The 13,394-nt window shown below is 38.1% G+C and overlaps 2 protein-coding genes across 2 annotated transcripts; both read left to right on the top strand.

The window, feature by feature from the left end:
• The first annotated feature begins 3,097 nt into the window (after positions 1–3,097).
• LOC136223017 (probable inactive ATP-dependent zinc metalloprotease FTSHI 2, chloroplastic) lies at positions 3,098–9,492 on the top strand. Its single transcript, XM_066010796.1, has 11 exons — positions 3,098–4,561; positions 5,191–5,363; positions 5,689–5,790; positions 5,925–6,089; positions 6,177–6,317; positions 7,050–7,208; positions 7,571–7,656; positions 7,897–7,975; positions 8,245–8,367; positions 8,613–8,669; positions 8,963–9,492. The coding sequence occupies exons 1-11, from the start codon at positions 3,241–3,243 to the stop codon at positions 9,173–9,175; spliced, it is 2,619 nt and encodes an 872-aa protein (XP_065866868.1). The 5' UTR covers positions 3,098–3,240; the 3' UTR covers positions 9,176–9,492.
• A 954-nt stretch (positions 9,493–10,446) lies between these two features.
• On the top strand, positions 10,447–11,204 carry LOC136222731 (early nodulin-like protein 7). The gene is made up of 2 exons (XM_066010463.1): positions 10,447–10,666; positions 10,825–11,204. Exons 1-2 carry the CDS (start codon positions 10,486–10,488, stop codon positions 11,202–11,204), a joined length of 561 nt encoding a protein of 186 aa, XP_065866535.1. The 5' UTR covers positions 10,447–10,485.
• Positions 11,205–13,394: the final 2,190 nt, after the last annotated feature.

Here is a 13,394-nt window from a genome sequence, read left to right as displayed (position 1 = left end):
AGATACAAGTGATTATAAATACCCCCCTACTAAGGATTTTCAAAATCCACCATTAATTCCAGGAGAGAGAATTCGAACCCCCTTAACCGAGGACGAGTTTTCACCGCTTCCATCCGTTCAATTGATTTTCATCTCTTTCTCTTTATCCTTGATCTTGTGTTGATTAATTAGAGACAATCTGCTTTGGTTGTTAATAAACGGTTGATTCTAATTTGATCTTCTGTTGTTTTGTTTTATGCTCGGGAACTCGAAGTAAGAGTTGTGGGCACTTCATTTGCAACGGTAGATAGAACATCTAAAAGGTATTTCTTCTTATCCCTCTTTGTATGAAATAACGGTTAACGGATCTTGGGGTTAATGGAAATAGGTTAAAATTTTTATATTTCCGCTGCTATACGTTAGCCTATTTTCCTTCACTTCGTACCCCACCAAAAGGAGTTCATCATGCGCTGAAGCTCATCGCATAGACCCTTTTGGAAGCAAAAAGACGCTCATATAGTACGTGGGTAATGCTTGAGCTACAGCCTTGATTAACACATCCTTACCTGCTATCGATAAGAATTTATTTCCCCAACCGTTGAATCTCTTTAGCAAGCGTTCCTTCAGATATCCGAAGATGGAACTCTTGGACCTTCCAATCAAGGACGATAGCCCCAAGTACTTACCGGTATCCAGGGGTTGAGTAACGCTCAGTGACGCACAGATAGCAGTCCTAGTCTCTTCTGGTACATTTGGACTGAAAAAATACCAGACTTTGATACATTGATTGCTTGGCCAGAGGCTCTTTCATAATCCTGTAAAATCCCTCGAATCACCTGGCTTTCTGTAATTTGGGCATCAAAAAAGAGAAAACTATCGTCAGCAAATAAAAGATGTGTAAAAGATGGAGCTCCTCTGCAGACTCGGCACCCATGAATAAGACCATCCGCCTGTACTTTGAAAATTAGCTGGGATAGGACTTCTGAACACAGTATGGAGATAGCGGATCCCCGACCTCTACCAGGATTAATTGGACCAAAAAGGGAACCATTTACCGATACAGAATAGGATACAGAGGTTACACATAGCATTATCCAATTTACCCAAATACTGTGAAAACCCATTCTGACTAACACAGCCCGCAGACACTCCCAATCCACCATGTCGTAGGCTTTACTGATATCAAGCTTTAGTGCAACATTCCCCTTCGCCGTTCTATTCCGTCTTTCATGTAATGAATAGATTCAAAGTGTAATGACCCGGTCCAGAGAGGGTGGCGCCAGGATAGAAGACCTGAGCAAGGAGCGGTCCTAAGGGATGACGATGGGGGCAGGAATGAACTGAATCCCACATCGGAAATGGAGAGTGAGTGATTGGGACTTATTAGTAAGATGTGAATCCAATACATGCAGACGCGTTTTAAAGCCGTGAGGCCCAATGTGTTGAAATTGGGCCAAAGCGGACAATATCTACATGGTATTGGACCTGAGTGTTACAATCCTGTAACGACCCGGTCCGGAGTGGGTGGCACCGGGGTAGAAGGCCTGAGCAAGGAGCGGCCCTAAGGGATGGCGATGGGGGGCAGGAATGAACTGAATCCCACATCGGAAATGGAGAGGGAGTGATTAGGGCTTATTAGTAAGATGTGAATCCAATACATGCAGACGCGTTTTAAAGCCGTGAGGCCCAATGTGTTGGAATTGGGCCAAAGCGGACAATATCTACATGGTATTGGATCTGAGTGTTACAATTGGTATCAGAGCCGACTCTCCACGTACGATGTGTGGTTCGGGGACGAACCAAACGGAAGCTGGTGGGCCTGTAACGACTCGGTCCGGAGTGGGTGGCGCCGGGGTAAGAAGGCCTGAGCAAGGAGCGGCCCTAAGGGATGGCGATGGGGGCAGGAATGAACTGAATCCCACATCGGAAATGGAGAGGGAGTGATTGAGGCTTATTAGTAAGATGTGAATCCAATACATGCAGACGCGTTTTAAAGCTGTGAGGCCCAATGTGTTGGATTTGGGCCAGAGCAGACAATATCTACATGGTATTGGATCGGGATGTTACAATTGGTATCAGAGCCGACTCTCCACGTACGATATGTGGTTCGGGGACGAACCAGGCGGAAGTTGGTGGGCTTGTAACGACCCGGTCCGGAGTGGGTGGCGTCGGGGTAGAAGGCCTGAGCAAGGAGCGACCCTAAGGGATGGCGATGGGGGCAGGAATGAACTGAATCCCACATCGGAAATGGAGAGGGAGTGATTGGGGCTTATTAGTAAGATGTGAATCCAATACATGCAGACGCGTTTTAAAGCCGTGAGGCCCAATGTGTTGGAATTGGGCCAAAGCGGACAATATCTACATGGTATTGGACCTGAGTGTTACACAAAGGCCACCATCACATTATCCATAATTGATCTACTCGGGACAAACGCCGATTGGCAATCAGAAATAATTTCAGGCAGAAACAATTTCAGCCTATTCGCCAACACCTTTGCAATTAATTTGTAAAGCACATTACACAACAAAATAGAGCGTAGGTCCTTGACAGATTCAGGCACAACACATTTGGGAATTAGCATGATAATAGTATCATTTAGACTAGAGAGAAAAAAGCCTCTCTCAAGCCAAACATTGCAGGCATTATAAACGTCCATACCGATTAAATCCCAAAAATGTTGAAAAAAACCTGGGTTAAGACCATCGGAGCTGGGAGATTTATCAGGGTGCATTTGGAAGATAGCTACCTTGAATTCCTCATAAACAAACTAAAAGCATAATCTCTCATTCATCTCATCAGTAATTACCGCCGGCAGCGTCTCAATAATGGAGAAGTTTTTAAGAACTTAATAATACTTTTTGCGGGTACCTTAAATAAACTTTTGATTACCAAAAAAATATTTTTTTGCGTTGATAATTACAAAGTAAAATGCCTTGCTTCAAAAAAAAAATTACAAAGCAAAATGCCCAAAATCGGTATGGATTTTCTTCTCCGACGAGGAGAAAAACTTCCTTAAACGACAGGGAACAATTGTCGTTTTACCCAAAGTTCAGAACGCTGCGTTTTGCCTTGTTTTGTTTTCACGTTCGACTGCTGCTATCTGCACGATCAACTCTTCTATCAACAAGCTCCATGACGAAGGCACTCTTCAATTTCAAATTTGATTCAGGAAAGCAATCTACTTTCTTGCCACACTTAACAGCTTCTACAATGTAAGTTTCTCTCTATTTCTCATTAATTCATTTTAACTTTCCACAATCATGGCTTCTCATTTTCCATTTAGTTCTTCTCTCTATCCCACAGCCCAAAACCCCCACGAATTTTTGCTCAAACCTCGCACCTATCCTTTAATTTCATGCCAAAAACAAGACCTAGATCATGAAAACGATGAAGATAGTAGAACCCGTTTCAATGCTCTCACTGTTCCCGTAACTCTGACCGTAATCTCCATCTCTCTGGCGTCAAAACCAGCCCTCGCCGCAGCAGTGAAGACAACTCATAAAAAGAAAACCCCAAAAAAGCCACCACAAGAATTGACCCCAGAGCAGCTTAAGCAATGGTCTAAAGACCTCCCAATTGTCGCGAATAGGATACCGTTTACGGAAATATTGAATTATAAACAAACCAACAAGCTTAAACATGTAATTAGAGCTCCTAAAGCGAGTTTGAGAGAACGGGCGGAGCCTGTTTTAGTTGTTTTGGATGATAATCAAGTTTTTAGGACTGTTTTGCCTTCAATTGGGAGTAATAAATGGTTTTGGGACTCATGGGATGAGTTAAAGATTGATGCATTGTGTGTTAATGCATATGCTCCTCCAGTTAAGAAACCGGAGCTGCCTAAACCATATTTAGGGTTTCTTTGGAAAGTTCCCGAGTTTATGTTAACTAAGTTGAAGCCTAAGAAGGAGTCAAAGAGAGCTATGGAGTTGAGGAAAACCAGAGAGGAGTTCAAGAGGCAAAGAAAGGAGGAATTGGAAAAGATGAGAGAGGACCGAGAAATGATTGAAAAGGCAATAAAATTACAAAAGAAAGAGGAGCGGAGAAGCATAATGAAGGAGAAGAGCAAAAAGAAGTCCGAAGAGTCATTACGTGATGCTCAAAGGAATTACTCACAAATGGCAGATGTTTGGGCTGATTTAGCACAGGACTCAAATGTTGCCACATTTTTAGGATTGGTCTTTTTTGTCATATTTTATCAGACGGTGGTGCTTAACTATCGAAAGCAGAAGAAGGACTATGAAGATAGGCTGAAAATTGAGAAGGCAGACGCAGAAGAGAGGAAAAAGATGAGAGAGCTGGAGAGGGAGATGATGGGAATTGAGGAAGTGGAGGATGAGGATGAGACTGAACAAGGAAAAGCGGAGAAGAATGCTTACTTGAAGATGGCTACACAGTTCATGAAGTCAGGTGCACGAGTTAGGCGTGCACATAATAGGAGATTACCTCAGTATTTGGAGAGGGGTGTGGACGTGAAATTCACAGATGTTGCTGGGCTTGGGAAGATACGGCTTGAACTAGAGGAGATTGTGAAATTTTTCACTCACGGGGAGATGTATAGGAGGAGAGGAGTGAAGATACCAGGTCAGATTTTGAAAACCATTGTAATTTATTCTTACATGTTTTTATCTGTTTTAACTTCCACAGGATGTATTAGCTAACATATTTGAGCATATACTAGATTTACATTTTTTCTCTCTCTTTTATGAAGACATAATCCTTAGCACTTTTAAAGCTATCATATTTACCTTAATTGCTCGAAACATGCTTGTCTTCCTTTGCTGTTTATGCAGCGGTAATGTTGAGTTTAGAAGTGAAATTGTGCAAATACTATTTTCTTGGCATAAAGCAGAACTATTTACTGATGCTACCTCTGCACTTTGACTTCGAACACTTGTATTCATCCAATAATTTATTCAAGATTTATAGTGACACCTCGTTCCATGTTCATACTATGTTCTAGACCTGATTAGAAGATGCTCTATGTATAAGATCTTGTAAAACACTTTACTTTTGTTCTACATCGTATGAGATCACATACACACTAAACTTGGTATATTTAAACTGAATATTTGGAGCAGATATCATATGATGAACTTGTTGAGAGGAATCCAAAAATTGGGTATCAGATTGGAGAATAATAACATTTAATCATGTCATGTTTCTCTTCCCATTTATTCCTGCCTTACTCTGCAGTTTGGTTTTACAATCAGGTGGCATACTTCTTTGTGGGCCTCCTGGGGTTGGGAAAACTTTACTGGCTAAGGCTGTGGCTGGTGAGGCAGGTGTGAATTTCTTCTCCATTTCTGCATCTCAGTTTGTTGAAATATATGTCGGAGTTGGGGCTTCTCGCGTCCGATCACTTTACCAAGAAGCTAGGGAAAATGTAAGTGTTGCTCTCATCTGCTTATTTGTTTTCTGCTTCTACTTCTACCACTTCCAAATGAGGTCCTTCATATCATAGTTTGGTATGGCTGATATTGATTTCTAAACACATCATGGATTTCCAAGAATATCTTATTCTCAATATAATGTGAGTTTCCCCTTGATTGGTCTAAATAGTTCTCATATGTTTTAGGATGTCATATTTTTTTAATTCAAAACCTTAATCCTTGCACTTAGTTCATTTACTTTCACAAGTCTCTGATTCAATTGGAGATGGATAACTTTCAACATGCCATGATAGATCATACTAATTCTTGTTTGCACAGGCTCCATCTGTTGTCTTTATTGATGAACTGGATGCTGTTGGAAGAGAGCGTGGCTTGATTAAAGGTTCTGGCGGACAAGAACGTGATGCTACTCTTAATCAGGTTGGTTGTTGTTGTTTATTTTTTATTTAATTTTTAATTTTTTTTTGTACAATTTCTGCAATACAGAGTCATCAAAGTTTTTGTTGCATGTTAGACCTCCATCTGGACATGATGTTAATGGTTGTAAATTGCAGCTCCTTGTATGTTTGGATGGGTTTGAAGGAAGAGGGGAAGTTATCACTATTGCTTCCACCAATCGACCAGACATTCTAGATCCAGCACTTGTGAGACCTGGACGATTTGATAGAAAAATTTATATCCCAAAACCTGGCATTATAGGCCGCATGGAAATTCTGAAGGTGATGATAGTACTGCAAAGGCTTTTTAGCTTGCTAGCTTTTTTTCCCTTGTTTGTGTATTTATTTATTTTTTTAATTTTTTATTAGGTTCATGCTCGTAAGAAGCCTATGGCTGATGATGTGGACTACATGGCTGTTGCAAGTATGACGGATGGAATGGTTGGTGCTGAGCTGGCAAACATAATTGAGGTTGCTGCAATTAACATGATGCGGGATGCAAGGACTGAGGTAAGAATGTTCAATTTGGTACTTGTGGATAGTTTGATAAACTTGTATGAAAATGAGAGTTTTTGTGTATGTGATGCCAAGTTCTGAACAAGGCTTGTTCTTGAGATCATCTCCACTTAACGTTTGTGGGAGAACATTTTCGGTCCCAATAAGTCTCTTGAAGGTTTGCCTATATATAGTTATATATTTTACTAAGATCAGCTTCAGTTATTGGCATTTGATGAAAACTATTTTTTTTTTCTGCTCCCTATGTTTCTGTGTAGATTCAAGTGGAATTATTGATTTACTGCTTAATTGTTCAAATTCCTAAATCTCTCGGTTGATATTCATGTAGGTTGAGATTTTTTCATGACTTCTGATTATATAAAATAATCACATCATGAATGGGCCTGAGAGTTTGAAATTTTACGATATAGATAATAACCATCTACTTGACTATTGAGCCTGTAGCTTGGTGGTCAGGTTCCTAACTTTTGGCATAGGAAATTGGGAGTTTACTCCTGATGTCTGCTTCTCCTTTCTCTTTCTCCCCTAATCTACTGCTTGGATGCCAAAATTTATATGGCTAGGCTTTCTAGGTTATCAATTTTTGAATGTTTCCGTTACCTTAGCTTATTGGGGCTGTTTGTAATTCACAACAGCTAGGTTTGTAATACTTACGGTGTTCAATTTATGCTAATGAAGTGAATTTACTTGCACTCCCAACTCAAAAGTTTTACATTGCCTATGCAGATTACAACGGATGACTTATTACAAGCTGCACAAATAGAAGAGAGAGGAATGCTAGATAGGAAGGAAAGAAGCCCGGAGATATGGAAGCAAGTAGCTATAAATGAAGCAGCTATGGCTGTTGTAGCTGTGAATTTTCCAGATCTTAAAAATATTGAGTTTGTATGGTCTCTAGCTTACTTATGAAAGCCTTTCTTTCACTTAGTAATGCTTGAATTTGGTTGTTACATCATTTTTATACTTGTGCCTGAAAATGAGATTTTAGGTCAGCCATATATACAATACATGTATTAAAGTCAAGCTAAGTAAAGGAGGCATAAATTAATACTGGTTTATTATTAATCTTATAGTTAAGTACAAACTAAGAATCCATAATTATTAGTGACAATAGATTTCACCAGACAGCTGTTGTAACTGCCATGGACATGTTGTGCTCTAAAAATTGGGTTAAATTTTGGAGTTGCTTGGCGAAGTATGATGAACAATGTGCATTACATGACTTTTTTTCTTTTCTCTGTTATCAGGTCACAATTGCTCCTAGAGCTGGAAGGGAACTTGGTTATGTTCGGATGAAAATGGATCATGTCAAATTTAAGGAGGGAATGCTTAGGTATCTCTTTCAATAAGGGTCATTAATTTTTTCTGTTAAACAAAAGGCTGTAAGAAATGATGGTAACATCGCAAGATTGTCTCGATATAAAACGTTCATGCAAAACTATGATCAATATAAAATTGCACATTCATGATTTTCCTGAAGGGTCTGTTGTCAAGATAGTGTTTCTCATAGCTTAATTAGTCCATTGAATTGTATTTCCTTTCACAAACCATCTAATTTCCTCCCATAATGCAGCCGACAATCCCTCCTGGATCATATCACTGTTCAACTAGCACCACGTGCAGCTGATGAGCTCTGGAATGGTGAGAATCAGGTAAAGGTTTTGCATATATATCTAAATGCATGTATGACTCACCATCTTTACAGAGATATTATTGTGTTGAAAGTGGTCATTTGAAAGGCTTTAGCTCCCAGTACTGATGTATAAACTCAAAACACTTCTCGTTCTCCCATATGATCACTATCTGTTTGTCATGTTATCTTTTATTTGTTTTATCAGTGTCTGCATTCTGTAACTCCGTGCACTCTGACTTGTATAATCTAAGTGGTGTTAAAATCTGCCTTGCTGTGGAATTGTTTCAGTTGAGTACGATATGGGCAGAAACAGCAGATAATGCTAGGTCAGCTGCACGAACTTATGTTCTCGGTGGCCTTTCTGAGAAACATTATGGTTTGTTCGACTTCTGGGTTGCAGATCGAATCAATGTAAGTCTACATGCTCATTTCATTGTTGTTGCAGGAACAGAGGATCAAACTTTCGTGCTTGTTTGTCTATATTAATGTTGCAAGAATTTTATTTTCCCATTTTTAGTGAAGCTGATTTTGGATTGAAAACAACTTTTGATGCGCAAGCACCATGCTTGTCATTAGTTTTATTAATCTCTCTCTTTCATGTGGATGCTATTGTATGCTACTTGATGCATTTTCTGATGGAAGTTTGCGAATCGCAGGAAATTGATTTGGAGGCACAACGGATAGTGAATCTGTGTTATGAGCAAGCAAAAGAGGTATTTCACATTTACAGTGACATGATATAAAAAAAAAAAAAAAAGGGCGGCCCGGTCGCATTACGCGTCCCCTCTGAGCGAGGGTCCGGGGAGGGGTCCCACCACAAGGGTGTATTGGGGGCAAGCCTTCCCTTGCCAATTTAATTGGCAAGAGGCCGCTCCTAAGACTCGAACCCGTGACCTCAGGTCACACGGCAACAACGTTTTACCGTTGCACCAAGGCTCGCCCTCTTACAGTGACATGATATAGTTTACAATAATATCCTTGCTCAATCCACCTGCATCTGTATCAGATTCTGCAGCAGAACCAAAAGCTGACGAATGCTGTCGTTGATGAACTTATCGAGAAGAAAAGTTTGACGAAACAAGAATTTTTTCATCTAGTTGAGTTGCATGGTTCTATCAAACCTATGCCACCGAGTATTCTCGATCTGAGAGTAGCCAAGCGTGCTCAGTTGCAAGAAATGATTACGAGTGAGAAGGAAACAGCTGTGAGCAATTTATAAGATGTTACAAGAACAATCTTCGTGAGGTGTTTGATTCGTTTTCGAGGATTATCCAACGGGAGCAGTTTTTGCTTTGGCGATGCTGCAAATGGCACAATGGCTGTGGCTGCATCTCTGTTAAGTCAGCTCTGGATGAGGAATCCAAACATCAAACCGACCAGTTTCTTCTCTTGTAAACTGGTGTGATGGGTAAATGCATAGCATTCGGGGTTGCACAGATCCAATAGACCACAAAAATTGTTTGTTGTTGAAATGAGTTATAGATGACATTCAAAAAAAAAAAAAAAAAGAGGAAATGAAATTGATTCAATCATAAATGATTTGTAATTTGATAGTGTTACCAGGTTGAGGAAAGTGTCAAAAATAGGATTGAGTTTATTACAAGTTGCAGTTCAAGTGTACATCTACAATGGTTTTCATACTAATTAAGGACCGGTTTGGTTCAGCTGATTGTAGTTGTTAGCTGATTACTAACTAGTGTTATTAAATCTATATATAATAATTATACAAAAAATATATATTATACGAACCTTATTAGATAATTTTGAAAATAAAAAATGAAAAACATTCATAAATAATAATTTTATTTTATACATAGATTCTTATTTTATTAAACAGAACAAAAATTTGTTTTTTCGGTACCAGGGTTATAGAGATCAACATAACGATAAAAAAAAAACCCGGTTTTGTGGAAGATTGGAATGTTAATAGTATCAAAATCAAAATAAATTCAAAAAACGTTCAATAGAAAATTATGCTCAGAAAAAATTAGGAGTTGAATTTTAAGTATTAAATATATAAAGCTCGAAAGTATTGAAATGTTGAACAAAAAAGCTTATCTATTAATCCAATTAATAAAAAAATACAATAAATTGGATACATGTATTATAAATTCTTAAATAAAACTAAAAATCGTAAAAAGAAAAATATTGCATTAATTAAACAATTGATTAAGAATTTGTTCAGTTTAGTTAAGCTAAGATTAATACAATATTCAGTTTGAGTTTCATGTTGAGCTGCAATTATTTTCTTAAAACCCCAGTAAAATCCCCTTTTGAACAAGTCAAAATACACCCATTTACTAGCTATAAACTTATAATAACTGCCACTTTAATGGCACGTTCCATCTTCAAACAACTAAACTAACCGCCAAAAACCTCACCACGTTTTTTCATTCAAAAACTGCCCCCACTACTACTCTACTATATAACTCCTCCTTCCATTAATCTCCACGAAACTTACTTCCCCAATTGCTTCAATCTCTTCATTGAGCATTTCCAGCAGATTTTAGCACACTCAACAACACAAAAATGGCATCTTTTATGACTATTTTCTGCACTTGCTTTCTCATCTTCCTCGTTTCAATGGCTGATGCATCAAAGGTTTTCAAGGTGGGGGCTGATTTAGGATGGCATGAACCAGGTCCCAAAAACCCCCATTTCTACACCCAGTGGGCTGAAAAGAATCGATTTCGTATCGGAGATTCTCTCTGTGAGTTTCTTAATTTCTTACATTTTGTGAAATTAGATGTATCCTCAGAAAATTCCGCCGCTAAAAATAAAAACCGTCAATAAATTCAACCTTTGGCCGCGGATTGTTTCGTCGCTGATTGTTTTGTTGTTTTGTTTTGTTTTGTTGTGTTTTTTCAGTGTTTAAATACAAGAACGACTCGGTAGTTGAAGTGGAGAAATGGGGTTATTACCACTGCAACACAAGTAGTTCCATAGTGTACTTCAACAATGGAAGGAGTACTATAAATCTTGAGAAATCAGGAATGTTTTTCTTCATCAGTGGAGCTCCTAATCATTGCAAAAATGGGCAGCGTTTGATTGTTGATGTGATGAGTCTGCACCATCAAAGATCAAATTCGCCTCCATCGATTGCGAATCCGCCTCAATCTAACCTGGCTCCGTCTCCACATTCGACAGTGGAGAAAAGTTCTTCAGGATCAGCAGCTGTCTCAGTTGGATTTGGTTCAGTTTTTATTGTTCTTTTTACCATTGTTGTAGCTTTTGTAGGCTCAGCTTAAGCAATTTTTATTTATGTTTCTTTTCAGTTAGTCATTTGGTTATTTCTGTTGAACATTATTTGGTATTGAATGAGCTTGTATGCTTTCATTGTTTGAAGATCAATTGCAATTTGTTTTTTAGTTTTTCTGATCCATGGTTAAACTAAGTATAGGGGGTAGCAGAACTTTAGAAATTTGTTACTGAACAAGTATCAGAAATTTGATACAGAAATTTGTGATTATCCCTTGTTTTTGCTACTAAAACTTGGAACTTTTATCTCAAATCCTGGACTAACTAGTGCAAGACCAGATCATCATTATCCCTAAATGATAATCTTTGACTGATGAAGAGGAAAATGAAGTTGTTTTCTTAAATGCAAGAATGATAAAAGCAGCAGGAAAAACAAATCTTCGGAAAGCGATGACTCTGATAAGAGTAATGACCACAGAAAGTGATGTAAATAATGAAATAGTGCTATTTGAAAAACTTTGAAAGGTGTTGTTACAATGTCTGTTTATATGATTTTGCCTGTTTGGATGTTACCTGTACTGATTTCGTAGGCTTAATCTTATTTGTTCCAGCAAGATCCATTTGTCTGTTTTATTCATCTCAGTTTGAATTGGCCTTTGAAAGCGTTCTGTGATGCGGTGGATACCAGACGATTAGTGACAGGATTCTGTGTTTTTCAATCACTGATTGAAAAAGCAAGAAGCTGGTGACAATCGCGGCAAAAGTTCAATGGTTAATTTTTGGAAGTTAAATATAAGTCACCGGCTTCATTGTTCTGTGACAACAACTCAACTATCTATTTAACAAGCACTTCAACATTTCATGAGCGTACCAAATACATAGAATTGGATTGTCATTTCGTTAGAGAAAAGCACAATGCAGGATTTTAGAAGTTTCCACTACACATCAGGGCTGATATTTTTACAAAAGTTTTACCAACAAAACAGTTTCAATCATTTTATATAAGGAAATTTTTGTAATATTAAGTTTTAATTAAGGGTAGATTAGGGTTTTTATTCTTACCATCATTGTATATATCCATCCTCTTCATCAATACAATTTCTTCTTGTTTTCATTTCAATAGAGCTATAAGTCCCAAGTGATTTTTCACGTGCACCGCTGCTAGCTTTTCCTTGATTAAGTAGTGATAAGGGTCAAATTTAACCTCTAACGTCTTAAGCGAAGTGCAGATTTAACCCTAACGTATGAAATTGTGTAAATTTAACTCTAATGTTTCTAAAAAAAATCAATTTTAGCTATGTGTTATCGAAAATTTGAAAAGACTAGTTTGACTGTTATTTAACTGTCACACTTTCCAAACAAACTTAAATTTTCTATAACGTAGGGCTATGATCTTGCTTGGAAACGTTATGACTAAATTTATACTATTTCATATGTTAAAGCTACATTTGCACTTCACTTAAAACATTTGGATTAAATTTAATCTTTATCCAAAAAACACATATACTTAAAAGTTTAAAATAGAAATTTAGGCCCATTTTATACCTAAAATATCATATTTTTTTCTCTTGTAAGTTTGAATGGATATTATAATTCCATTTATAAAAAAAACTAGTAAAAAAGTAAAATTTGGGCCCCTTTGGGCCTTGGACCCTGGGCGGCTGCACTTCCGGCCTATGCCCAGGGTCGTTCCTGATTGTCGCAAACTGTTGAAACAAAGACCAGTCTAAAGAACTTAGACATTCATGATACGAAGCTTAAACGCTTGAAGCTTAAATGCTCTAGCAGAAGAAACAACAAAATCTATTGCGAGTTCCACAAGAGCGAAGGACACGATATGAAGGACTATAAAAAAAACTCAACCTAGAGCTAAATAAAATGGTTGAAAACGGCATGCTAAAACGCTTTCTCAATCTGTCAGGAAATGCACCTTCTCAAGAGCATAACACCCCACAGCCTTCATCCCGCGCCCCTCGAGGTGTTAAATATGATTGTCAGGATCGATGAAAGACATATCAGTGAAGAGAATACGGGTCTATAAAGATCACCACAAAAACTATGAGTTCCATTCAGAATTTTCATTATACTGTCTGAAGAATACGACTAGGCAAGAACATGCAGATTCCTTGGTAGTTGAGATATTGATTAAAAGCTTCACATCCCGACGTGTGTTCATAGATATAGGTCGCTCTACCAACATCATCATTAGGAAGACGAATGAGGCACTCCAAATAGACTGA

Source organism: Euphorbia lathyris, chromosome 3 (assembly GCF_963576675.1).
Source record: "Euphorbia lathyris chromosome 3, ddEupLath1.1, whole genome shotgun sequence".
NCBI classification, from domain to species: domain Eukaryota; kingdom Viridiplantae; phylum Streptophyta; class Magnoliopsida; order Malpighiales; family Euphorbiaceae; genus Euphorbia; species Euphorbia lathyris.
Note: the sequence above shows the minus strand (reverse complement) of the source record. Positions and strands in the feature narration are given on the sequence as shown.

What these genes read in the sequence shown, in the direction of transcription:
- LOC136223017 (XM_066010796.1), top strand. Translation starts at nt 3,241, where the DNA reads ATGGCTTCTCATTTTCCATTTAGTTCTTCTCTCTATCCCACAGCCCAA. An exon ending in GAGAGGAGTGAAGATACCAG is followed by an intron (nt 4,562 to 5,190) that starts GTCAGATTTTGA and finishes TTTTACAATCAG; the next exon opens with GTGGCATACTTCTTTGTGGG. An exon ending in GCCGCATGGAAATTCTGAAG is followed by an intron (nt 6,090 to 6,176) that starts GTGATGATAGTA and finishes ATTTTTTATTAG; the next exon opens with GTTCATGCTCGTAAGAAGCC.
- LOC136222731 (XM_066010463.1), top strand. Translation starts at nt 10,486, where the DNA reads ATGGCATCTTTTATGACTATTTTCTGCACTTGCTTTCTCATCTTCCTC. An exon ending in TCGTATCGGAGATTCTCTCT is followed by an intron (nt 10,667 to 10,824) that starts GTGAGTTTCTTA and finishes GTGTTTTTTCAG; the next exon opens with TGTTTAAATACAAGAACGAC.